At 53.7% G+C, this 26756-nt stretch overlaps 1 protein-coding gene across 1 annotated transcript in view; it reads left to right on the plus strand.

Annotated features, from left to right (window-relative positions):
* The first annotated feature begins 2297 nt into the window (after positions 1–2297).
* RTN4RL1 (reticulon 4 receptor like 1) overlaps positions 2298–26756 on the plus strand; it is a 63494-nt gene continuing 39035 nt past the window's right edge. Inside the window, exon 1 of the mRNA XM_036906168.2 lies at positions 2298–2820. Within this exon, the coding sequence (XP_036762063.2) occupies positions 2808–2820 (13 nt within the window). The 5' untranslated portion in view covers positions 2298–2807. The remainder of the gene's footprint in view (positions 2821–26756) is intronic.

Here is a 26756-nt window from a genome sequence, read left to right on the forward strand (position 1 = left end):
GGGTATTTCCCTAGGCAGAGGTGGGTTCCATTGGTGATGGAAGGCCCCCATCCTCTTGTAACATTGCCTCGCAGTCTCTGTGCTGAATGAGCCGCCCTGACCCCCATTAGGAAACCAGATGTTGTCCAGGAGAACTAGGCAGAAAGGACAAAATGTGGACATGTCTCCCAAGACCCTGAAGGGCAGGACATTGGGAGCTGCCATCCAACTTGGGCTGAGAACACCTCCATCTGTTTGTGGGGGTCTCCCTCCCTGAGTTAGTCAGCAGTCTGAGTAATTACCACCTGACAAGAAGGCGGGCACAGTGCACCCCCATATTATACCACAACACCCGCCTACAGTCGCCCCCACCCCCTGGCTGGCCTCCAAAGCAGCATCCATCCCTCCTGAGGCCTGAAATAACTGTGCTTTTCACACTCACACCCAACCCCTGCCAACTTTGCCTAGGATGCTGGAGTTTGTGGGGCAGCAGGTCATGGGGAGGCAGTTTGGGAAGGTGGAAGGAGGATTAGCATACCCTGATTCAGGCCCACAATTTGGCAATGATCTGCTGTGTGACATTGAGCAAGTTGTTCAATCTCCCTAGGCCTCAGTTTACTTGTGGAGGGGCCTCTACAGCTCTCCATGCCATCGAATTCAGCTTTAGTGTCTGCCTGGCAGGGTATGGGGTCAGTTGCAGCTGGTTAAGGCTAAGAGAAAAAAATGCCTCGCTTTCCATTCCTACCCACCCCTCCCATGGACCAATCTACTTTATCTTCAGAACAATGTTACTTTCTTGCCTCCAAGCATTTGCACATTCCCTCCAGCCTAGAATGGCCTTTCCCCTTCTCAGCTGATGATCTCAGCTCTCAACACCTAACCTAAATGGCACTTCTTCATCAGGAAGGTGAAGCCTTCCCTGATGGTCTTCACCCTCTTACAGAGCTAGCCCCTCCCACACGTTTTATCTCTTTCTGTCACATTCTAAGATGGCTTGGGTCTTTCTTCCCCAACTATGCCTTAAATTTCTGGAATTCCAAGCCTGTAGCTAGCTTAAACCTGGAGCCTCAGGGTCATTGAATGCATGTATGAGTGAATGAATGATACTGGCCTTTTTTGACCTCTTATCATGCTAAGTTTTTCTCCAAGGAATCATACAGCTTATTTTCTCACTTCGATTAGATCTCTGCTTAGATGTTACCTGCCCAGAGCAGCTTTCTCTGGTCCCCTCATATCAGCTCCAGAACAATACCCTGCTTGCTTTTCTATCAAGCACCATCTCATCTAGACTTTCCACATCTGGTCCCTATTAGCTATAAACTCCACAAAGGCAGGGACTTTGTCTTCTTTGTCGGCTGAATCCCCAGTAACAGTAGTGCCCCACACATGATAGACCCTCATGATTGACCTGCACATGATTTAGCCCACTTTTTCCTCTCCCAGGGCCCCTCTTATTCCAGGCCAGTAGGGGGTGCTGGCCTCCACCCAGAATACCGTCCGGCCTGAACCTCTACTCAGCCTAGTGGGCTTACTCAGCTTTAGGGCCTGTTTTCTAGGCGGTGCCTCATCCATTTCCCCACAAACCCCGGGCGGGGTCTGTAGACTGAGGGACATCAAAGATCCCCCCTTAGGTGGAGACAGCCCGCCTGAGCCTCTCAATGGCCCTTCTCTCGCTCTAGGATTTGCGACTTGGTCCTCCCTGAATGCTTGCGGCAAGACTAGACCAGCCCGGGGTACGCTACCCCCACCCCCGAAAAGAATAGTGCCCTGGGCCACGGGATGGGAGGCGGCTTGGTCCTGGGCAGGGAGGAGCCGTCGAGCCTCCGAGGAAGCCTAGCTGGCTAGAGAGGAGACCGGGAGGAGTGCGGACTTGTGAGCGCGGGCTCTGGGCGGCGGTCCTCCGTCCCAGCCGGGCGGCAGAGCGCACGCTTCCAACAGCCTCTCTCCGTGACCTCCAGCCGCGAAGGGCGAGCGGGCGGGGGTTGGGCTGCGGGTGCGAGCCCCGGGAAGCCCAGGGGGTCCGGGAGGGGCTTTCGCGTGGCCCGTTGACCGGCCCGCGGGCTGGGGCAGATACCTGGACGGACATGGGCGGAGGATCGTCCCCGGGGGCGGGAGCAGCGAAAACACCTTGGGAGGCGGCGCCGCGCGGCTGAGCGCTGCTGCCCTGGGAATAGGACGGCGCTCGGCTCCGCGAGCTGAGAGCACTTTCATAAATTTTGTATGGGAAGCGCTCCGTGAGCGGGGGCGGGGAGCGGAGCGAGAAGGAGGGAGCTAGCTAGCGAGGGAGGGACGGAGGGAGGAGGCGAGGTGGGGGAAGCCGGGGGAGGGGGGCGGAAGGGAGGCGCCCCGCTCCACCGATCTCTCGGTCCTGCAAACGCGCGCCGGGCGCTTTCCCCGGAGCTCCGCGGTGCGTGCGAGCGCCCTTTTGCAGCAGCCGCGGCGGCGGCGGAGGCCCGAGGGGGCGGAGAGGAGGGGGTTGCGGCCGGGCTACTGGGGGGCGGCGTCCCCACTCAAAACCGCCTGCAAAGAGCTCCGGGCTGCAGAAGCAGGCCGCTGGCTCCGCGGAGCAAGCTGATAGTCCCGGAGCTAAGAGGGCGCGCGGGGCTGCCGGGCAGTGCCACGGTTACTGGTGGGCGCCGTTGCCCTCGGCGAGGGACCCGGGCCCACCATGCCCCTGCGGGACGGGGCCGCCGGGCGCAAGCGGATCCCCGGCTTGCCCCCGCCTCAACGCGCTCGGATTAGCTGCAGCCGGCGCCCAAGGATTTGAATCCGGACCCCTGGAGGGAACGCGCCTAGGCCGACCTCAGAGTGGTGGCCCCGCGGCCAACATGCTTCGCAAAGGTGAGTTGGAGCCGCAGGGGCAAGTTGGAGTTGGATGCGCACGGGGCAGAGCTGCGAGCCCGGGAACTGCCAAGAGTTGCCCAGCGCCCAGGCTCCGGGCGGGGGGAGAGCCCCTGGCTTGCTGGTGGGCTTGGCGGGATGTACCCGCCCAGTACTTGCAACTAGAGCTCAGCCCCCGTCTGTGGCCGGTGAGAGACTAGGGGTTTGCTCTGTGGATTAAGCGGCCAGGCCTAGGGATCTGGCTCGACGAGGTCATTTCGAGACCACAGTGAGCTGCCCGTGATGGAAGCGGATCTAGCCTCCTGGGACCTTTGCTTTGCCGTTATAAAGTTTTGCACTTGCAGGCTCCATTCCTTGCGCTGGCACAAGTCGCTAGCTTCTGCCGCTTTGGCGGGGCCGGATCCAACCGGCGCTCCAGTGCAGCCAGCCGTCAGTCACCGCGCGGACGGGGCGCTAACCGCGCGCCCTTAGCTTCACAGGCAGGGCCTGGATGCCGGCACCGTCCCTGCATCCCTGCTTTGATCCTAAGGGATGGACTCTGGGCTCCCAGCAGCCGAGGGCAGTTGATAAGGGCCAAATGTCCAGTTCTTTAAACTTTCCTTATGCCCGGAGCGGAGAGCTACAAAGGCGCGGGCTGTGTGGGCAGCGTGAGCGGCCGGTGCGAGGTTCAACTTGCTGAGGGCCGGCCCCCCACCCTGACCACCTCACCACGACGGACCGGCAGCCCGGATCATTGCCAACAGCTGCAAAGTTGGCGCGGGAGCTGGGGAAGTCCCGCCGCGCCCCCACGTGGCTGCGAGCGGGGAGCCGTCCCCAGGGCCCCCGGAGGGCAGGTGACCACGCCGTGAGCCCGAGGACCCCACCACCCGCTGCCCCGGCCTCTGCTTCTGCCCTTCTCCCCTACCAGGTCTAGGGTTTGGGTTAGTGGGGTGCTGCGGCGCCCCCCCGGGACCCGTTCATTCCTGACCGGAGCCGGGTGGCGGGCAAGCTGCGGCGCCTGCGGCTGGCTGCCGGGCCCTGCGGGAGCCTGCTGAAGTGAATGCTCAGGTAGCCGAGGGGCCTGATCCCCGCGCTCCGCGCTCCAGCCTTAATCCGCCCCTGTTTCCATGGCAACAGACCGAGGTGGCGTAAGCACAAGATTCTGACCTCACAGTAGGATGGGGAAGGAGAAAACCGGCAGGGGGAGGTGGCAGAGGAGCGGGAAGGGAAGACCCAAGATGGGCGGAGAGGAGCAGATGTAGGGGCGATTGGATGAGACCCCAGAAGCAGGTCGGACAGGTGGGTGAAGAAACCACGCCTTCTCTAGGGGCTGCGTGGTGGTCCCGGCGCAGCTCAGGCAATCGAGGAGACACGATTGCCCCGTGTTAATAATTATAAACTTGTATGTGACTTGTGCCCTCCACGTGGGCTGGGGCGGTGCCCAGGGAACCGCCGACTGCCTTTTACTGTGGTGTGGGAAAAGTCTCTGCAGTTGGTTGGAGAAACCACTTAACAGATACACCTTAGTTCTTTTCCCCTGTGGAAAGGGACCAGAAATGCTTTTAGTAACCAGCAATGCTGGCCAGAGTGCCTCTGCACAGAGGGTGCTTTTTACCCAGCTGTGCAGAGGCCCGGGTTCAGGAGCTTGGGTCTGGAGCAAGCAAACTTGCCCCAGTGGGGAAGGCTTCCCAGGCAGTTTTAAAGGACCACCACGTCTGGGCTGCAGGTCTGTGATGGAGATAATAGAGGAACTGACATCTCATTTCCCTTTTGGTCTTTTGGCAGTTTACAGTTAAAAATGAGCCACGAGGCAGCCCACATACTTTATTTATATGGTTTAGGTGCCCAGGGAGGCTTGGGCAGCCTCCAGGAGCCTTTCTCTCCCTTCCTTGCTAGCCAGAGGCCCAGCTTGGGATGCGCCCAGTGCATTCTGGGGGCTGCTCCCAGGGGAGAGGCTCCCTTACCCTGCTCAAGAGGTGGCCACTGGAGGCTTGGCAGTCACGTGTGTTTGCCACTCGGGCTATTTTTCCCATCCTGCATGGCTTGGTGGCAGGAGAGGTTCTACCAATAAAGAGGTCCCCCCACCTGGGTTGGCCAGAGGAAAACAGCAGAGAAGTCTTTTGCTGGTCTGGTCTCAGCTCTAGTGGCCTGGAGCCTGCTGCTGGGACATGTGTGAGCAAAGGAATTTTGTTTTGGTCGTTTCCTGAGCAATTTTCTCCCTTGGCCCCTGATCCTGATTCACTAGGACTTGTTTCCTTGGCACACGCATACAACACATTCATATTCTCTGTGTGGATTCTGAGTATGTGCCCAAAGCCAAAGGTATGCCTGAGGCTAATGCCAAAGGAGGTGGCCACTGACGTTTCTGCTTCTCAAATTGTTCCCAAAGGCTCCAAGCAAAAAACATCATAGAATTGGGCTCAGGTAGTTGTCGCAATTTCCCTGACTATAAAACACAGAGCCCTGCATGGGGTCCTGGACTTGAGAGAGTTCCATAGGTTTGGAAAAGGGTTTGAAAGATGTAGAAAGAGTAGCCTCCTAGTTCCTGTAGGAAGCAAGCAAGAGAAAAAAAAAACCTTCCCTTTCTGCAAAGGGTGGGGCTCATGATCTTGACAAAGGAGTGGAGTTTAGGAGGCTCAGTGGCCTGACACCCTTGAGGAAGGAGGCAAGAGCAGACATTGGACCAGGAGGGTCATCGCTCTGATTCTGTTTGTCCTACGACAGCAAGCTGCATGCTGTCCCCTGGCAGGACATTTTAGGAATTGGGGGTGCTGTCTTGCATCTTTTAATGTACAGACTCTACTGGCTACAGCCACACCTCTGTGAACCAGAATAGCCCCAAGTCCTCAGTGGATCTTGCTACTGACGGTGTGGCACCTGAAGGCTTCAGCAGCTGCCCTGTCTGCTTTTCTGTCTCCTGGCCTAACTTGGCAGAGTCAGGGATATAAAAAGCAAGCCTCTGGTCAGAGATGAGAGGCAGGCAGGGCAAGTGAGGCTCTGAGCCACTCAGTACCATCCAGGAAGGAAGGGCAGTCTGCTGGGGGTTTTGCTTTGCCAGAAATGGCTTGCATAAGGTCAGAATCTATGGTTTTCATTGTTAGAGCTATAAAAACAGAATGCAAATCAACAGCCTCTGGGCTAATACAGAACCTATTCTTAAAGTTTTTGTCTTGTTAAGCAAGGAAATAGAGTGCCAAATAGGCTTTGTTAAGTGGCAGTCTAATTAATAATTTAAAATCTTGTAGCTGTCTTTCATTAGAATTTATCTGTACATCACCACAAAATCAGTCAAACACACTCATTTATAAGTTAATGCCATCGTTGAATAATTCAGCAAGAAGTAGCCTGCAACCCAGTAAGATGGACTTTGTTCTTTTGGTTTCCATAGCGAGATGGGCTGGACTGGTGGCTGGATTGGGTCTCCTTTGTGGGAAGAAGGGAAAGCAGTGGGAAGGGACCATGGGGTTGTCAGGTGCCTGGTTGACTTGAATCCAGAGGTTCCCTAGGTGATCTGAGAGTCTCCATGTGGCCAGGTGTGAGCAGGCTCCATCTCTCAGAGCTATTGTCAACATGGCCCTTTTCAGCCCCAAGGGAGAGGGGCTAAAGTGTTCCATGGATACCTAAGGCACTCTTCATTCTGCTGCAGAGGCAGTATAGAAGGGAAGTACAAGGGCCCTGCTCAAGAGGGATGAACTATGAGGGGTTTTAGCCCAAATCCAAGTGCAGAAGTGGAATTTCCATTTTCCCAGACCATGCTGACCTGCTCAAGGAATGCAACCTGTTTGCATTCACCAAAACAGCTTCTTTAGCTGGGAGCTTCTGGACTGCTTTTTTCTGCAAAGCTCCCAGTCCTTATGCCAGAAAAGAAAAGCCAAGAAGAGGAATTTTAGGGGAATACCTGGACACCCTAACAGAGAAGAGAGGCAGAGTGAGTTGCTAAGTAAGCCCGTGGATGTATTGCCTCACAAGCAACCAGAATAAAAGCAAGGAAAGCAGTGCGGTGTTCTCGTTGTGGGCTCAGACCATGTAGAAAATGTGGTCTGGTTCGGTTCCTTTCATGCCTACACGGGGCCAATTCCTCACGGCAGTTCCCAGGTCCATTTTCTACAGAGAAACTCTTCAGGATCCAAACACCCTATGTGGGCACACGGGCTCCCCCACTGCAGGAATGGATCCCAGAGTTGCTGGTCTCTGTCTCAGGCTGCCAGTCCTAAGCTGTCTGGAAGGTTACACGGCACCGTTTATGGGGAACAGGTAGATAACCAGAGCAGAAGGTGGATAGGAGAGGTTCTTGGTCAAGTTTGAAAAGAGGAAGTCTCATTAGGAAAAGGAAAAGGCAGGCAAAAGAGTAGGTGTTTGCCCCCTGACCTGTGGTAGAGTTGACAGCAGATGGGACTGAGGAGGAAGGCTTGTGGGGTGAGTCCAACTCCAAGCTTTGGAGTCAGGGCCTGAAAAAGGGCAGAGCAGAAGTTCATTTGCCAGAGAGGAGAAGGAGGGAGCAGGCATCTTGAAGGATGTCAAGAACGGATCTGTTTGGTACCATCTGCAGTGAAGTAGTGGTTAAGGTTAAAGCAGAGAGGAGATGACAGGGAGGGAACAGATGGCTGAAGAAACAAAATAGCTGGCGAAACGGGAACAGAGCCTCCAGGGACAGCAGAAGGCAGGACCTCTGCGCAGAGTGCTGGAAGCCAGCCTTTCCTTGGGGTGTGCTGGCCAGGCCACACTGGGTGGAAGGGAGTCAGAGAGAATTGGGGCAGGGACACCAGGGTGAGGGCTTCCTCAAGGCCTGGGAGAAGACCTAGGGAGACCCCAGCCCAAGTCTCTGGGGCCTGGGAGCAGGGACCTCCTTAGGTATGTTTGGATTGGGGAAAGAGGCACAGCTGACTTCACATCCATCCCTACAGCAAGGCGGACCACCTTGGGTCTCAGAGCATGCCTGGTCAAACCTGCCAGGAAAAGGTATGGATGCCAGCTGGAAACAGGCAGCAAGGAATGGGCTGTTGTTTCCCACCTGCCTTGGACCCACTTATGCCAATCCTTGTCCATATGCTGACAGTAGCTGCTTATAACTGATGGGCCGAGCTAAGTGTGCTCTGCACCTTATCTCATGCAATCTCCACAGTCTGAACTCAGTCTACACTCACTCTTGCTACAGACACAGAAACTGAGGCTCAGACAAAGGAAGTCCCATGCCCTGGGTCACCCACCTGGCACACTGTTGCATCAGAATGCAAGCCCAGGTTTGACTGCCACCCCACTCTTTCCCTTGCTTTTTCGACCTCTAAGCTCCACTGTCTTGTGTGCCCATCTGCCTTGATTTATGTGACATTTGTTTGCAGGGTGCTGGGCACTGCTGAATCATTTGTATCTTGTTACAGAGCTCCCTGGTTGTTCCCATGCACACCCCTTCTGGTGTTCCTCCAGGAGTGCTTTGTGTCTGGACAGACACACACCTCACCTCGTGTCTCCTGCTCTGGTTTCTTCATTGCAGAGATGGGGCAATGGGCCAGCACCATCCCTTCTGCTTTCATGCCCTGGAGGGACCATAGTTTATTTGGAATCTGGGCTCTCCCCATAGATTGCTCTCCCTGGCTCCCCTTCCAGGATGAACTGGTGGCCCCAGAACATGCCAACCCAGGTGAGTGACAGGTGGCAGGCAAGCCTCTCCTCCTCTGGAGTGCTCCCTCCCTCCTTGGGGGCATTCCCACAGCCAGCCCTAGCCAGAGGGTAACTGCAGAGCTGTCCGCCAAATGGGACTTCCTAACCGCTTCCTGCCGCAGCTGAGTTCCAGAGGGGTCAGTTCTCCCTTTGGTTTGGAAAAGATGATGAAGGCGGAGAGTCTGGATGATGTTGGGGTATAGAAAGGCACTCTCCCACGTCTGAGTGAGGAGCTCCCCTCTACCCTGGTGAGGCAGGGTGTCTGATCCAATACATGTGCTGGGTGCTTCCGAGCCTGTGATTACTGTCTAACCCGTCAGCGAAGTTGGGAACCTAAACTGCAAACAGCCCCTGCTATCTGATTAAGGAGTCACTCTGGAGGCCTCTGTGCTGGCACAGCAAGAGGGTTGGCACAATTCAGTGTGTGTGTGTATGTGTGTGTGTGTGTCTATCTGCAGGCAGAAACTCACCTGGGGTGCATGCAGCAGCCTTCAGGAGTGTGCATGCCAGAGGTCCACTGGTGCAGAGTGGTGCACCCTGAGTGCAGGCACGCGACCTGCCAGCCCTGGAGCCTGTGTTGGCACCTGCGTCCTGGGCCCACTGACATGGCATTGGTGAGCCACTCAGCGGGGTGCCCCCAGGAGAGGGCAGGCCAGCTCTATGTGCATCACACATCAGGAGCAAAGCTTAGTGAGCAGGCCTGTGTGTCACCCACGCAGGGATGGGTGGGCACGACTTGTCACATGTCTGCCAGGGGACAGACCACTGCAGCTCCCAGAGATGGGGCCTCTTGGCGGCTTCCTGGGCTCATTTCAGAGGGCATTGGCACCTCAGTCAGGGTAGATCTACAATCTGAAATTGAGCAAAAGTCTCCAAATCAGGAGAAAAGCTGGGCCTCCAGTTCAGCCGAGGTGGTGTGAAAGTTTGCTCTGCCTCTAAAATTGTCCTCTGGGCACCTGGGCCAACACATAGTGAAGGGGGCCTTTACCTGTGCTTGTATAGAGATTCATGAGGCCCAAGGAAGGGAAATTGGCATTCTTCTTACGATGATTTATTTATAGGGTGATTGGATGATGGGGATATGGAGGCTCAGATGCTTCCATTAGTAAGAAGCACACAAGGCAGGAAGCCTTGCTCTGTATTTGACATTTAGTGGGGCGGCTCCTACCAGGGAGCTGCTTTTTCTTTTAGAAGGTTTTGCCTTTAATGTTCTATTCATGGGTTTGTCTGAGCAGGCTGGGAGAAGGAAGGAGCATGGGGTGCAGTGGGCTTCTGGGCTGAAGCCAGCCAGCCTCAGGGGAGGCAGGGCCCGAGTAGGTCACTCAGTGGGGCAGCCTGGGCAGGCCAAACGCTGGGGGGAGGCAACTCTGCTCCTGCACCAGCACGCGCGGCCTCTTGGACATGAGCTGCATGCCTCATGCCTCCTGGTGTTTACTCTCCTGTCTGTCTCTGTCTTCACTGGCTGCTGGGCTTTGCCTCTAACAGAGGCCTTGTGTGACCCTGGCTTTGGCCTGGCAATGGCCTTTTTTTTCTTGGGGACTGGGGTATTGTGGAAAGAACACCAAATCTGAGTTCCTACTTTGGTTCCATCCCTGTGGCTGACTCACTAAGACCCTGGGCACATTTTTGCCTCTGTGGGCCTCAGTTTCCCCATCTGTAATATGACTAGACTGGTGGGTTTTCAAATGTTTTCCAGCAGAACAGTTTCTTCAAATAATATCTGATGTCAGAGCTCAGAATATAAAACAGATAAGCACAGGTGGCCCTGGTCAGAGCTGGGGTAAGGGGTCTCCTCCTCTGGCCTCATGGCCACCCAGGCAGCCCCCCAAGTTTGGAGATGAGGGAGTCCCCCTGTAGTCTCTCCAGCAAGACAGGGAACACAGGAAGGCCATTGGGTGTGCTGTGCTGTGTGCTATGTGCTAATGAAGGTACATTGCCCTGACCACAGGCCTGAGGTTTAAGCGCTCTCTGCTGCTGGGGGAGTGGCTTGTTTCCACCTCCCCTTTTGGGCCCCTGTGACCACATACCTCCCTGGGACAAACTGTCTGCACTTGGAGTCTCCTTGCCCTCACCTCCCTCGCACTTCTCAACCAGGCTTCTGGGTGTCTCCTCCATCACTCGACTGTCACCCTCTCACTTGCTGCTGACCCTAACCAGATACTTCCCTTGTTTCACCTGACCTTCTGGTGGCATTTGACTCTGCTGGCCATGGTTTCCCCTTGGCTTCCCGGCAGTGGCTCCTCTGGTCTTTCTTCTCCTCCTGTGGCTGGTCCTTCTCAGCCTTCCCTGCCAGCCTCACCACCTCTTGCCACCCTCAAATGCATGCCTCCCTGAGCACTTCCTGGGCCTGTCTTACTCCATGCTTGGCTTGGGGGTTTCAGCATGCCCACGGCTGCAGCACCCATCTGCTGACCCTGCCACAGTGCAGCTCCAGCCGAAATGTTTTTTCTGAGGCCCAGAGACATCTGTCCCCTGACCCCCCAACCCTGCCCCACACAGGCCCCCCAGGCTCGGCACATCTGAAACTGCTCATACTTATGCAGCAAACCCACTTCCTCCCCATGTCCCCCCGGATCTGTCCCCGTCATCCTCCCAGGTACCCTCAGCTCAGGAGCTGGACCCATGGATGGCCCCCCTCAGCCCACCCTTTCCCATTAGTTCACTGTGAAGCACCACTGTTCTCCCTGGGCGTCCTTCACCCCTCCTCTCCTGCCTCCAGCCAGCCCAGCCCACCATATTCTCCCTGCCCAAGGGGAGCCTCCCTGCTCCTACTCTTGCCTTCTCCCAATCCAGGCTTTACCCTGTGTTCAGATTCTGTAAGGCCATGGGATCCCATCCCTCCATTACTCAAAACCCTCACTCAGAAAAGTTTAGGGTTGTACTTGGTAGCTTTTTATGGAACAAAATTTGCACTATTGATCCTGTGGCAAGTGAAAACCTTTTGTGGACACTGGGCTTCAGAGAGCTGAAGTGTTCAAGCGAGGCTGGACCAAATACGAGGAGATCCGATTGCCAGGGAAAGCTGAGCCCAGGCGGTGCCTGGGCTGAGGATTCTCTGCATTGTCTTCTCTCCTGTCTGTAAAAATGACTTGTTAGCCTGAATTGCTTGCCCTCCTTGCGGGGAAGGCTCCCAGTTTGTTGCCCAGGCCTGTGGCTAAAATGGAATCTCTGAGCAGAGGCAGAGAGACAGGGGCAGCTCACAGAGCCACGCTCGGAGAATGCACCAGCCAAGCGGGATATTTTGCCACCAAATCGCAGGGCTGTCATTGGCCTTGGGGCTGCCTGAGGCAGCAGTGGATATCACCCTCCTGTAATTGGCCCATGCCCCTGGTGGGCTGGTATTTCTGCCTCCCATGGACAAATCTGATTGCAGGGATTCAGGGTAGCTCAGTTGGAAATGGGGGATCATTGTAAGAAGATGGGTGACCTGCTCTCTGAAGCCTCCAAGACAAGAAGTAGCAGCCTCTCTGTGGTGCCTCTCTGGCCTCTCCCCCCACCCAACCCAGCTGCTCCTGATTCTGTACCCATGACTTGTCACCTTGCAATAGGCCCAATGTGACCACCCAGCGCTGCTTACTCTTTAAGATGGCCTTTCACCTCCTCTCACTGCTAAGTGTCTCATGTTCTTAGTATTTCTAGCGTTATTTCTGGAAGGAAGACCCTAGCTGAGCCAACCATGTTTTTCCATGTCAGACCATGTTACACATCAGTTACCAATGCACTGTCTGTCCATGGCTGAGCTCGATGCTTTTATCCTGTCAGCCAAGAGGGGTATGGAAGGGCTCTCTCCATTTGACAGACATTTAACAACTATTGAACATATGCTACTGTTGACTTAGCACTGAGGACAAAGCAATGAATAAACTCCAAGTTCCCCATTTTTATGAGCTTACATTCTAGTGTAGGGAGATAGACAATGAACTGTATTCTGTCAGGTGGGGGTAAGTACTTAGAATAAAATTACCAGAGGGTTAATTAAGGAACAGAGTAACCAGAGAGCTGTTATTTTAGAGAGACTGGCTGAGAAGTCTTTCAGATAAGGTGATGATTCAGCAAAGGCCTAAGTAAAGTGAGAGAGGGCTCTCTGCGGCTATCAGAGCTGCTTCTACTTGGGAAGAGCTCTCCAGGCAGACGGAACAGCATGTGCAAAGGCCCCGAGACAGGAGTGTGCTTGGTACAATACCTGGTGGGGCTGGGGCTGTAGGCAGGGCAGGTCCTCAGAGGTATAGCCCATGTACTTTCAAGTTCCTTCGGAGAGGACCAGAGCTTGGGGACAACCCCAAGTCCATCAACCACTTGACCAGGTGAAGAGCCAAAGCACAAATCAAAGCAACATTGTGGATGGAGGAGGAGTGGTGGGTCTGGGGATCCCCACTGGGGTCAGACATCTGTCTTCCTGGGCTGCTGATGTGGCCCACGCCACAGCCAGAGTACAAGGTCAGGGAACTTAGTTCTGTATGCATTCTTTCTCATCTGCTGCCTCATTTATACATGATCCTTTTCTCCCCATCCACTCCAAGCAGACCTGAGCCCCTGTGCATGGTAGTTGTTTCCTAAATAGTTGAACTCTCCCTCTGGACCGCGGACTATGGAGAATAAGTGGTAGGCTGAGGATCCATCCACACTCAGGAAATTTACCATCTGACGGGAGAGAGAAGCCACGCACCAGGAGAAGTGAAAGGCCAGTGTAGGGTGGCAAGGAAGACAGTTTCACTGTGCCAGTAGGGCTGGTGGCAGGAGGGGAGGTCCCCCTGCTCACCAGACTCACCAGGGAAGGCTTCCTGGGAGGAGGGCCTGGAAGGAAAAGGCAGGTCCGAAATGCTGGAGAACAAGGGGATGAGCAGGATGTGGTCTGTGATAGCTGCTCGTGGCCTGGGGCGGTGGCATGTCAGCTGAAAGGCAGAGTGGCCAGAGCCCCATTGCTGCAGAGCTCTGCATACCAGGCAGGAGACGGGTTGCTTATCTCAGTAGCCACCAAATAAAAATTTTGAACTTCCCAAATAATGCAAACACATGGCAAAAAAACATCGGAAAACCACAGGCTGACAAAAAGAAGACAGTCACTATAATCCCACAACCCACAGAGGGGTGTGTGGGAAAGCTTATCCCTCCCAGGGCATTTTGTACATCCTTCTCTGTTTTCCTACTTTCAGGCAAATGTGTCCCGTCTGGCTCAGTTAACAGTACCTCTCAAACACCTTTCTAGGTCGATAATTCTAAACCTGTTGTAATGGCTATAAAATGCCCCGTTGTATGACTGCCAGTGTCCAGGTCGTGCACAGAGGCTGCTTCTAGCTTTTTGCTGTTAGAGACCACACCATAGCCAACACCTGCAGGCATGCCTTAGCCCCTGTGCTGTGTGCACTTCTGAGCAGGGGAGGGAGGGAAATGTGAGAGGTCAAGGCCTTCACAGAAAGCCAACTGGTGAGTGGTAGAGGTCAGCGACGCCCTCTGGGTGGACAGGCTTGACACTGTCCCAAGCAGCAGCCAGCCAGACCCCGTAGCCTTCTGGTTATTGGAGAGGAGGAGGGTCGCTGTGCATGCTGGGGCTGTGAACATGGCCTAGGTCTCCTGTGAAGCAGGCTGTGGGTGAGCCAGGTGGAGAAGATGTATAGAGGTGTTAGTTTTCCTTGGGATTGGGATGGCTGGTGGCACCAAAAACTCCTGAGGATGGAGTCTGAGGAAGAGCATGCCCCTCACTTCTGGTATGGACCAGAAGGGGATTTGTGTGATTTTGACAGATTTGTAGGCTCTTTCAAATTTGATGTGGAAAGGGACCTTACAGTTCAGCTGAGAAAACCGAAGCCCAGAGAGCTGAGGTGGCTTGTCCAATATCACACAGCATTAGGAGTGGTTGACTGATGTGTTCCACAGAATGTCTCAGGCACACTGGCTGGTAACATTGGTAGCATAGCCCTTATCCCAGGACCCAAGTCCCAGCTTCCCCTTCCCCTTTGCCCCAGCAGAGCCCACACTGAGGGTCTTTCTGGCTATGCTAGTGGCTATCCTTGCTCAGTGGAGGCTGGTAGGAAGGGCTCATTCCCAGGGTCAGTGGCCAAGCCTTTCACCTCCAAGTGCATTGATTAAGCATGTGGGATCTGGCCAGGCCCAAAGTTTCAAATCTTAGGATTGACTTTATTTCTCTGAACTTGAGTTTCTCCACCTTTAAAATGGGGTTAATTAGAGTACCTGGTTTGCAGGGTATTGTCTTGTGAAGATTAAATGAGACAATGCTATAAAGTTCTTGGCACTTTATTGTGACCCAGGACCGGAGGTCAGTGAATGCTATCTTCAGTATTAGTAGTAGTGGTGATAACTTCCTGCACCATCCTTCCTGCAGGCAGACGTGACTGCCCTTTGAAGTGTTGCCTCTCTGTGTCCAGGGCTGAGTCTGGGAGAATGGTCAGACTAACACAGACCAGCCTTGGCCAGGGGCAGGAGTCTCAGGACCAGCAAGGATGGGTCACCTTGGGCAGAGGTGGCCACCCTGTCTGGGGAGGACAGACTGTGTCCTGTGCTCTCTGCCCTGTCTGCCCAGGGCCAGAGACAAGTCCCCATGCCTCTGGAGGGAGCAATGGAAAGCATCCCCCAGTGGTTTTCACTGGGTTAGAAAAGTGGGAAGTGGTTGAAGGCTGTCCTGGAAAAAACGTCATCCACCAAGCACTAGCCCACAGCCCTGACCTCTACTCAACTGTCTCTTCCTTCTCTCCAAAACAGGTCTCCCTGATCAGAAAGGAGAACCCAACCCCAGCCCAGTGCCTCGGTCTCTTAACCTGTGAGGTGGTTACTGCTTCTTGCCTAGTTCTTCTTGAATTCAGTTCTGGTCTGCTTGGGTTTTCTGGCTGCCTCTGTGTATCGAGCCAAGCAACCAGAGCAAGGCTGTGGGGCCAGACAGGAAGGAATCAGGGCCCTTCTTTGCCACTTCCCAGCTGCCTGACCTCAGGCAAATGCTTTTAATTCTTTGGGCCTCAGTTTCATCATCTGAAAAGTGGGGGCTAATGCCACCTACCTCTTGGGGTTCTGAGAATTTGTGAAAAAATGGGTATAAAGTGCCTTATCGGCATGTAGCAAGGCCTCGGTGAGACATTTCTACTGTTTGTCCTCATCGTCCTTATCTATTATTCAGCACCACATACTGAGACCTACTGTGTGCCAGGATCTGTGGGGACTTTGAGTACCAAAATAAACTCAGTGGCCTGCCTCCCCAGCCTTTTTCCTCACTGTAGATCCCTCTCTTCTGTATCTAGGCCCCGCCTGACCCTGTTACAGGATCCACAAGAGGAGACTGCGCTGTTGCCTGCCTGTGGGGTCAGCCCTCAGGGCCCTTGCAGAATGCTTCAGCATTTTTGCACCAGGCTGAGGACTTGACCCTTTTCAGCAGGCTGATAAAATCCTGGGAGAAGGGTGTATCCAGGGAGCTGGCAGTGCCCCTGGGTGAAGCCTCAGAAGCCTGGGGAAAGAGCTGTCACTCCTCTATGATGGAAGCTAGAATCGATTTCCCTCTCACCACTCCCTTGGAAAGAGCAGCAACATGGGTTATGACGGAAGGTTTGCCCTGGGAGAGCAGTGGGGCGGGGGGAACAGCTGAAGATGCAGGCTGGCCCTGCCCTGCCCACCCCAGCCCCTCTCCTCGGTGAGGTGAGGTGTGGGCTCCTCCCTGGGCCTGGAGTGTGGAGCTTCCTGCTCTAGCCTTTCTCCTCCCTGGCACCTCCACCCACTGGGAACTGGCCAGGGTGATTTTACTAACAAGCTAGCCACATTACATGCTCAACAGTAATTAACTTAAAAAAGAGAGAGAGAGAGAGAGAGAAAGGAAAGAAAAAGGAAAGAAAAGAAAATACTCCTTGCATAAATGCTGCTGCAGCGTCTGCCAGGACCTAAGATCTGGTACTATCTATTTTTTAATAATTGAAGGTAATAAATATGTATTTCTTTCTCTTCACCCCCACCCCATCCTCCGCAGCTTGTCAGCTCCTTGCGTCTCTCCTCTGATCAGACCAAGTCTTCCCCAAGCAAAAAAAAAAATCCTTTAAGCAAAAAGGATTAAAGCCTTGAAAAGTAGGTCTGTCTGAGCCTCTCCCATCCCCTCCCTTCCCCTTCCCCAGGGTAGGCAGATAGAGGCCCCTCAGGGGAGCCAGGGACAGGCTGGGTGGGGGTGCTGCTACACCAAGGCCTCTGTGGGTCCCTCAGGAATGGAGGCCCACGCCATCCTCCCTCCCTTGCAGCCCATCCAGTTCCAGTCCTGGGCTAGCCTGGGGAGGCGGCGCAGCCCTCCACTGGCCCCTGAGGAGCTGCTAACCTGAGAAGCAGAGTCCGCCAGTCCCCCAGAGAACAGGATATAGGAAAGAGGGCTTTGGTCCCAGACAGTCCCAGCTTGGCTTTGCGACCTGTCTTTGTGTTATAGGGACCTGTGTGACTTTGGAGCAAGCGACCTGAGCCTCAGTTTCTCCATCTATAAAATGGGAATATAAACTACCTATCTCACACAGGGTCAAATTAGACAAAAAATAACTCAGTGCCTAGCACACAGTAAATACAATCAGTGAAACATTACTGTTGTTTCATTCCAGTTCTTCTCAGGCACAGAGGGCAGTCTGTAATCTCCCCATTCCATGGCCCTCCAGAGTTCCCAAGCACCTGCTAAGCTCACCTGTTTTTCTTGCAGCATTCTCAGTACCTGGTGAAAAGAGGGCTGAATGTGAGGCTGGGTGGTGTGCTTCGGGCCTTGCCCCAGACTGGTGGATACAACTGGAATTCAAAGTGGGACTTGTAGCCTCTCCCTCATTCCCTCTCCCGATACCCTTTCTTCCATCTCATGAGGCTTCCTGACAGAGCACCCAGTATCCCCAGCCCCAGGCCCAGGAACCAGCCCAGGGCAGGCCTGGCCAGAAGGCAGTGCCTTGGGCAGCCATGGCTGCTGCCTGGTGGACCAGCCTCCCCACACTCCCACTCCCACCCCCAGCAGCTGCCAGCCTTTGCAGTTCTGCTGAGGCAGCAGCCCTAGTCCAAGTGGGCCTCCCTCTGAGCTGGGCACATGCACACAGGCTTAGTTGCAGATGAGAGCCCCTGTGCCCCTGAGCCAATCACGCCCAGAGTCCCTGGTCTGCTCCTGTGGCCAGTGTTTGGCCACAGGGCTCTGTCCCTGGCCCCGAGGAACAGCCCTGCCCTGGCTGCTCAGGCCAGAGTGGGGAGATAAGATGCAAGGCCTAGAGGCCAGAGGGCAGGGAAAGCAGGGAGGGAGGCTGCTATTTATAGGCCGGCTTTGCTTTTGTTCCTTTTCCAGCAATGCTACTCTTTAAATAGGAGCAGGGCTGGAGGCTGCAGCTCTTCCCAGTCGCCTGTAGTCAGTGTGCGCACGCGCGCCTCTCTCTGTGTGTGTGTGTGTGTGTGTGTGTGTGTGTGTGTGTGTGTGTGTGTGTGTGTGTGTGTGTGTGTGTGTGTGTATGTGTGTGGACACACATGTATAGGGGTGGGGTGGACACTCCCGTGCATGTGGGTGCAAGGATGGGATGAGGGGATGGTCAGCTCTGTGTGTGCACACAACATGCATGGAGAGGGACATGGGTGTTCTTTGTGTGTGGATGCCAGCATATACACATGCATGTATAGGGAGGGGAGGTGTGTGTATGTGTGTGTGTGTGCATGTTTATGTGAGTGGGCACCCGTGGCGGTGGGGCAGGCCCTCCTTAGTTGATGTGTGCATGTCTGTGGCATAAGTACATATATGCAGAGATAGAGTCAGCAGAACAAAAGTTGTATCTCCATGTGTAGGTTGTACTGTGACTAGCTCTTTAGGGTGATGCACCTCCATGTAACGGGTCTCTTGGAGAGAGCACTGTGTGCATGCGTGTGTGTGTCACAGTGTAGGTGCTAGTGGGACTGAAGGGGATGGCGCCTCTTGTCCTGTGGCTAGCCGACCGTGTGCTCGGTGAGGGCAGGGGTCCTGTCTGCCTGTTAAGTGGAAAACTGGGAATTGCGTATTTGCCCCTGTAAAGGGACGCCAGGGCCCTATCTGGCTGCCAAGGAGCGTTCGCCTGCCCACTACCGCGCAGGTCTTTCAGAGCACTCCCAGAGTCCCACCCTCGGGTCGCGATCAGCAGAGACCATTCACTGTTCCCTCTCCTGCTGGGCAGGGCCCCTGGCCGGGGGCGGGGGAGGGGTAAGGGGGGGGTGGAAGTTCCCCAAGACTTGGGCGTTCCACTGTCTTAGGCAGAAGCGGCCACGTGAGAAGCACCTGGGCTTTGGGGATGGGCCTGGGGGCCCCATCACCCCGCATCTACCCTTCCCTGGCGTGATTTCACATCTGTTAAGTGGGAAAGTGAAGCCCTCGGGCCTGCTGTTGGGATCAGCGATGGCACCGGTGATGCAGCTCAGCAGAGCCGGGCTGGGGTCGGGTTCCCGAGGCAGCGGCGGGCCCGACGGTTGGGAAGAGCAGAGGGCGCGGGCCCGAGGCGCGCGGCCTTGGCGTCGCCCGCAGTCTCCTGCTCAGCCTTGGCCCTCGCGAGGTGGGAATCGGTTCCAGGGCGGGCAGCGGCTCCCCGCAAGGCGGCAGCGCTGCAGCCCAGATCTGTCAGCGCCGCCCCGGCTCGCCAGCGAGCAGCCCCGCCCAGGGAGGGGTCGGGGCCGGGGGCGCTCTCGGCCGGCCCGCCGCGGGGAGGCTGGGGGGCACCCGGCCTGGGCCCTGTCCTCGCCCCTGAGCCCCGTCCGGTCTGGCTGGCAGCTCCAGATCGATGAGACAGCCCTCCCGCCCCTCCCCCAAAGGCCAAACAAAACATAGTAAATATTTAATCCGGGCCAGGGAGCCAAGGAGGCCTCCCTGCCCCCTCCGCAGCCGTCTGGCTCCTTTGCCAGCCCCAGCAACTCTCCTCGGTAATGAGGCCAGGGCAGCAGGGATCGATCGCGCCCGGACAGAGTGGGGGGCTGGGGGGCTGTGCCCTCGGGTGGCATCGCGGTCCACCGCCCTGCTCTCTGCCCCAGACCCAGGAGGCCCGAGCAGACAGACGAGCACCCGCGCTTTTCCAAGAAGGCCTTTGGGGAGGGCAGGGACCCACTCCCCACTGCCTGGCCCCTGCCCACCCCATCTTAGAGGTCTTGGGTGAGCTGGTGGGTGGGGGGAGGCAGAAGAGGCAGCCCTGGGGAGACAGCAGTGAAAGTCTGGGGATAGCTCAGTCCGCTCTGGTGCCTGAACTCCTGCTCCCAGGCTAGACCTGACCTCCAAGGCCTGATGGCCCCAAGCCTGCAAGGGGCCTTGGGTGAGGCCTGGGTGAGGCAGGGGCAGCCAGGGAGGCCAATAGAGAGGCTGGCAAAATACTATAGGACTCCCAGGGGATACCTAAAGGGGTAATGACACCCTTGCTGTTCACTCATGCGTGCAGGAAAGATTACTGAGCACCTCCTATATGTGCCAGTCATAGGCTGCCAGCAAGGAGACAAATCTGGGCTTGCAGAGCTTACATTCCAAAGGAGGAAACAGTAAGGAAATGCAAAAGGTGAATTCAGACAGTGGTTGAATTTAGTGTAGAGAATACAATGTAATGTGATACTGTGCATGGCTGGGGAGACCAGCAGCGCTAGCTAGGGTGGTCAGGGAGCTGAACCATGACAATGGGTTAGGGCAAAAGCATTCCAGGCGGTTTAGGGCAAGTGCAAAGGCCCGGAGGCAGGAAAGGGATTGGTTTCCCAGGACTAGAAAGAAGGCCTGGGAGGCTGAAGTGTCATGAGTAGGGGAGAAGTAGTGGCAGATCCCATAGGGCTTTGTAGAACACTGGAGTAGTTCAGGTCTAACTGTAGTGTGATGGCATTAGGGGTTTTAGGCAAAGGAATGGCACAATCCTATTTATATTTTTAAAAGCTTCCACTGGCTGCAGTATGGAGAACAGAAGGTGGGGAGTTAAGGGTGGAGGCAGGGAGGCCAGGCTGGGCGTGGGGGTGTACAGTGGCTTATGAGAGGGAGACTGGTTCCCTGCCTATACAGGGCAATGACTGTGAAGTGGCCATATAGGCTTCTACAATTGACAGGGCCCCCCGCAACCGAAGCAGCTTGCTCCTGGGCTCTGGAACTCCTGGCTCACCAAGTCCCACCCATAGGGTCTAGGCAAGAGGCTAAGACTCGGGGGTGCCCCTGTCTTATCTCCCCAACAGGCTCCACAGTGGACAGCCCAGGAATTTTTTTAGGAGCATTAGAAAATGTTGACATGTTTTTTGAAACAATTTCAGATCTGATATCTCCACCAGATTGAGTTTGTAACCAGCTTTATTGTTTAAGCCTGCTGGGATTTCATCAAAGGCGTCTGCTGTTTACCCAGAACCATTTCATTGGAGAAAACAGCAAACAGACCTGCATTTCTATCTGATTTCACTTTTCCCCTTTTCTCATGAATTTAAGTGCTTGTGAAAAGCAAGGCTGATAAGGCAAAGCAGCAAGGATCAAACCCCAAGGAGCCGGCTCAGGAGGATCTCAGCTGAGATCTATTAATAGAGCGGAGGCAGGTTAGGGGTGGCTGGCCTCCCGCTCTGGGGGGCTGAGGCACTCAAGGCCAGCAGCCAGCCTCCACAGGGGGTGCTGGGGTGTGAGGGGCGGTGGGGAGGCTGCTCTCCACCCCCAGCCTGACTAGGATTTCTAGGTCGCCTCCTGGTGCCTTATTATCTTTACCAGCTTCCAAACCATTTCAGACACTGGTGACAATAAGAGATGGGCTCCTACTTGGAAAGCAGGAGTGACCCAACCTTGGAGACAGGTTCAGTGAGACAGACCCGAGCTTTTCTGGGGAAAGGCTGAGTGAGGAAACAGCTCAAATGGCAATGGAAGCCAGATCGTGAGAGGGTCAGGAAAGGCACCGTCCTCTGCCAAGGCTGGGGTCGCAGCCCCTTCTCCCACCAGGCAGCCTGAGCCGGGGCGGGGCAGGGCCCAAGAACTTTTGTCACAGGCTGAGTGCTTGCTCTCCCTCCCCAGGCAATCTACTCTCCCTCCCCAGGCAATCTACACTAGTGTCACCACCACTTCCTAATTGGATGCAGTGCCTTTAAGCAGGCCTGCTGACCCAGCGAATGTTTTAGTGCAGCGGAGGAAACGCTGGCTCTCCAGCCTATCAGGAGAAGGGGCTCTGAGGAATTTGGGTTAATGTGCCTTGTTCAGTTGCTTGAGCGACAGCTAGTTAAGTGCACAGGTTGCTTGGCATATAGGCCATCTTTTACCAGTTGTACATTAGACCCACTTATAAGGTCAATTGATTTGAACCAATTAGCAAGAGGATGTGGACTTGGTTATCTTTGAAGATCTTGCAGCAAGATCTGAGAGGGATGATACAAATACAGAAGTATTATTTTCAGCTCTGAATCCCAGGCACAACCATTGTGCTCTGCTGCCTTCCAGCAGATGGTGCTTCTATCGACAGCAAGTCAGCCTCCCTGTTTCTGAGATGAAACCACAAGGCAAAGAAGGAGGGGAGGCCAAAGTGAGCCAGTATGTCCTCACAGAGCCAGCTCTAGGCCCTCCTGCCTGCGGAGGCCTCCTCCCCTCCACTCCTTTGAGGCACACAGTGAGAGCTGAGTAGGCTGCTGGGGACTCAGTGGCTCCTTCCCTCCCTATGGGCTCAGAATGAGATCCCAGGCTTCCCGGGCGAGCAGAGGAGCCAGGCGCTCCAGATCTAGGGATGGTACCCGAGGGCCTTGGGCTTATTTGCTGCTATCTGTGGAGGGCCTATGTCATCTCATTTAATCTTTATAAGCTCTCTTCTTGATTGCCACCCCCCAACCAAGTAGGTATTATTCCCTTTCCTAGATAAGGCGAGGGAGGCTTGGGGGTGAGGCAGCAGAGCCTACGTGTGCTGTCCAAGCAGTGTGAACACAGACCTAGCTGCTGTGGAGTCTGGGGTCTTTTCGCTTGACCATACTGCCTGCAGCATTCTAGTTAGGGGGTGGGGGCTTTTCCTAGTTGCGGATTTGGGAGGAATAAGCTCTCAAGCTGGCAGGGAGAGTGTGGAGTGGGCCCGTTGGCATTTCCTGTCCTGAGAATATTTGGCAGCGAGGCTGAGGAAGTTCAGAGCAGGGGCCTGCTGACCCTGCTTTTGCCCTAGGAGGGACCAAGTGGGTCTCCAGCTGGGAGTTGCTGGGTCCCTTCTAACAAAGTCGGGGTGGGCATAGGGGAACTGCTGCTCGCTGCTCGCTGGGGCACCCCATCTCCAGCCCAGAGTCCCTGGGCTCCTTTCTCAGGACCCCCATAAAAGATAAAGGAAGGCCACTCCATCCTCTCAAACGCCTGCCCACCGCTTTCCTCTCACTACCTTATCCTCACACCCAGGGTTGATGACTCCCCTGAAGCGCACACTTCTCAGAAGCAGCAAAATCTCTTTTACCTCAGAGACTGAGCAATACGATCCACAGAGGGGAACCAGGCAGCTGCAAGGTAGATTTTCCTGTAGCAAGGTTTTGAAAGTAAAGGTCCCAAGGTCCAGGCCAGTTCATGTAGTTTGGGGGCTGCCTGGGCTTTCTCTTATGCCAGGTCTGGTGTGCTAGCTCAAAACAGGGGAGGAATTCTTCTCTGGAAACTGCTTCAGATGTCACAGCATTTTCTTCCTGATAGCCTCCTCGGTGTGGTGAGTCTTTGACCTTTGAGGGTGGGTTTGATTTTTTTGGAAAAGGTCAACAGTAATTTGAAGCTGTGCATTGTGAAGAACGGTGATGAGTGATTTTGCAGCATGTGGTTTCTCTTGTTGTTGTGAATTTTTTTAGGTTAAAAACAAGCTGGGACTCAAGAACTGAGCCAGTTTTTCCACAAGTTCCACCATGCTTTCAAGTGATGATGGCAGCCTGAAAAGAGGGGCTTGGGTGCCAAGGTGACCACTTTGACAGAAGGGCAGGGGAAGGGAATTGATGCCTTATTGAGCTGCTACTATGTGCCAGACACATTACATACATTATCTCAGCTGCCTGAAATCATCTTTGGAATAAGGCCAGTCTATAAAAAAATTCATGAATAATCCATTATCTTGCTTACTCCTCACAGTAATCCTATTAGAACAAGCTTTTATCCCATTTTGCAGGTACGAAATGAAGGCTCATGGAAGTTAAATAACTTCTGAAGGCCATAGAGCTTGTAAATGTCAGGGCTGGGATTTCATCTCAGGTCTATTTAGCCCCAGACTCAAGGCTAATTCTTTTTTTTGGGTGTGTAGGTTCTGGTGTACCCCCTGTACTCCTCCCTACCCCCAGTAACACACAAATTTAGTGTCATTCTGTCATAGTGACATCATTCAGGCTGCATTCACCTCTTAAAAAAGAAAACAGGTCATAAAGGAGTCACGTGCCAGGGCGAAATGCTGACTGTGTGCGGTGGGAGGCATCATCAGCAGGCGTCAGGGGATGCGTGGGTGACAATGGCAAGATATGAAGTATGGTGTTTATTAGGTACTGGCAAAGGCCCCAGAGTTCTAGATGCCAAGTGGTGATAAGTGGGAACTGCCTGTCTTAGCTCTCACCCAGCCCCAAATGCTGAGCAGGCTCCCAGTTCCATGCCTCTCAATTAACTGGACTCTTGGACAGACTGACTCTGGGAGCTCTGGCCACGGGCAAGACACGGCTTCCTCTAGACAGTAATAACAATAATAATACCAATAATAGCTCCTGCTGATGGGACACTCATTATGTGCCAGGCATTATGCTGAATGCTTTCCTGTTAAGCTTTGATACCTGTACATTCTCTTAGCCCTAACCGGGTCCCCAGCCACACGGGTTGACTCTCTCTGAATCCAGGGAGGGACTCTGCCCTACATGCAGAGTAAGGCAGAGTCCCTTGCTCTGATGTGGCTGCATGTCAGTGAAGGGAATGGGGCCTTGTGTGCACAAGGAAGGGTGGTTGGTTCAAAGCTCTGAACACACCATCTCCTCTCTTGGGGACACAGCTCCTGCTGGACTTCTCAGCCACAGTCCCAGTCAGAGCTATCTAAATATAGCAATTCTGCTTCCAGGAATTTATCTTACTGATGCATTTTGCACCTGTGGGCAGAACTGCACATATAGGAGCAGGCATGTTATCATTGTTTGTAATAGTGGAAACTGAAAACAACCTAAGTGTCCATCAGTAGGGGAGCAATTGGGAAGATTACAGCACCCCCATACAGTGGGATTCTGTGTTCCCAGGAATGGATGACTCTGTATGTGCTAATATGGGATGGATGCCAAGAAGTATTAGTAAATGAAAAAGCAGTGGTAATATACTGAACTACCATTTGGGCTTTAAGAAAAATAGATACACTTGTACATGATAGAAATTTTCTGGAAAGACACAAAAGAAATTTAACAGTGGAATACCTCTGAAGAAAGATATTGGGAACTGTGGTTCTGGGAGAGGAAAGGAGACTTACTTTTCATAGTGTATCGTTTTTTGTTCTTTGAAAAATCTTTTTTACCATGTGCATGCATTATTTTTTTGATTAAAACAAATGTTGGGGGTGGGTTAAAGAAAACAAGGCTTTATCTGGCTTCCCAGTTCACTTTTTCTCTCCTGTCTGCAGCCGGGTCCTGCCATCCTGACTCACAAGCCATTTCTCAGCTCCTCTCTCTCAGCCCCAGCCCAGGCCCATCCCTCCTCAAGGCATCCATTACTGCCTCTCACTGGTACTTAAAACCTACCTTTTTGCCTTGAAATACAAACAACTAATCTGGAGAGAAGGCTGAGCTTCATTGCATTTACAGAACAGGCAGAAATTGGTTGGCGCTGAGATGCTCAATAAATGTTTGCTGAATCGAGTTGAATCTGTGACTCGGTTGGTTACACCAAGCAAGGTACAAATTGGCCAAGGTCAGACATCCAAATCCCACACAGGTTGGTTCCTGATTCCAAACAGGGACTCTTTCCCTGCACACAGTCCAAACCACATGCTCTGATGTCATGAGGGAGTAGGGGACCTCCGTGTGCAGGGAAGGAAGGTGACCTCAGTGCCCACCATCTTACCTCCTGGAAACACAACTCAGAGGGTTAAGAGAGGGACAAAATAACGGTGTGATGGACAGGAAGGCTCAGGTCTGGAAAGATTCTGACTCAGAGGAGCATCTGTAGTAGAGTCCAAAAACTCCATGATGACCTTTTTTTTTTTTTTTTAATATTAGCTGGTTTGCTTTTATTCCAAGAACTTGCTAATAGGGATATAAAAGATGAAATTCTCTATTAAGCATGGTAGTAAACTGCCTGTTGTTGTATGTGTTCAGCCATGGGCAGGACGAGACAACCATTTAACAGGCATTTTGAAGGGGAAATTAAAGCAGGAAGCAGTTGGTTATTTTGATGAGCTGTAAGCTATCTTGATATAAAATATTATATTGGTTTCAAATGATGACCATTTTTAATAGTACCACCAGCATAGTTGTTAAGAGGCAGAGAAAATCCAAGAAATGCTTCTGCATGGTTGCTAAGACTTGGGCTGCGTTCCACTTAACGTCTTCCAAAAACTAGCTGCTGGAGCTTCCACTGAGGCAGATTCCTTTTCTGGTCTCTGAAGTCATCCTGGCACTGGCAGTCCAGGAAAACATAGGGAGGGTGTCATGGAAGCCTCTAGAAACAGAGGGGTAGGTTGTGTAGCATGGTGATATATCTCCTACTATTTTTCTTTTCTTGTCTCAAAAGTTCCCTAGCCTGGAGGAAGGAGACAGTATGTATGCCTTGCCCATGACCGCTTGCTCATTCTCAAAATGAAATCCCCCAGCAGTTCCCTGGTGTGTGATGTCCTGGCACCTCTCCTGAGGCTGCAGTCCAGCGGCTTGCCACGGGCTCTGGTACTCCTCCAGCGCTCACAGTAGAGACTTCTTGTCCCCATAACGGTTATTATGATGAGGAAGCATTTGCCTGCAAGCACAGTGAGTCAGAAAGTTTGATGTCCCTTCTAAAAAAAAAAAAAGGCATATATAATCTTTGGCCACATTAATAGAAGTGTCCAAATCTAGGACAGTGAGGGACCTGCTTTTCTCTATGCTAAGCACTCACTGAGTCATCCTGTCTCTCGTCATCTCCCACCAATCCAGTCTGTTGCCTGCACTTTGCTGAAATTCATCCCCTCCTCTCCATTTTCCCTGCCTCTACCATCTTAAACCAGGGTCTCACATCTCTTGCTGGGACTATTGCAGTAGCCTCCTTACTGGCGCTCTATCTTCTCTTACTGTCTCCAGGCTCCACACTGCAGACAAGTGATGTTAGGGAACACTATCTGTTCCTATCACTTTGATGGCTAAAACCCTTGAGTGGCTCCCCATCACTCTGAGAGAAGAGGCCCTGGTTTTTAACAGGGTTTTCAAGGCCTCCTTCGAGC

The sequence above is a fragment of the Manis pentadactyla genome, chromosome 4, assembly GCF_030020395.1.
Source record: "Manis pentadactyla isolate mManPen7 chromosome 4, mManPen7.hap1, whole genome shotgun sequence".
Lineage (NCBI taxonomy): Eukaryota > Metazoa > Chordata > Mammalia > Pholidota > Manidae > Manis > Manis pentadactyla.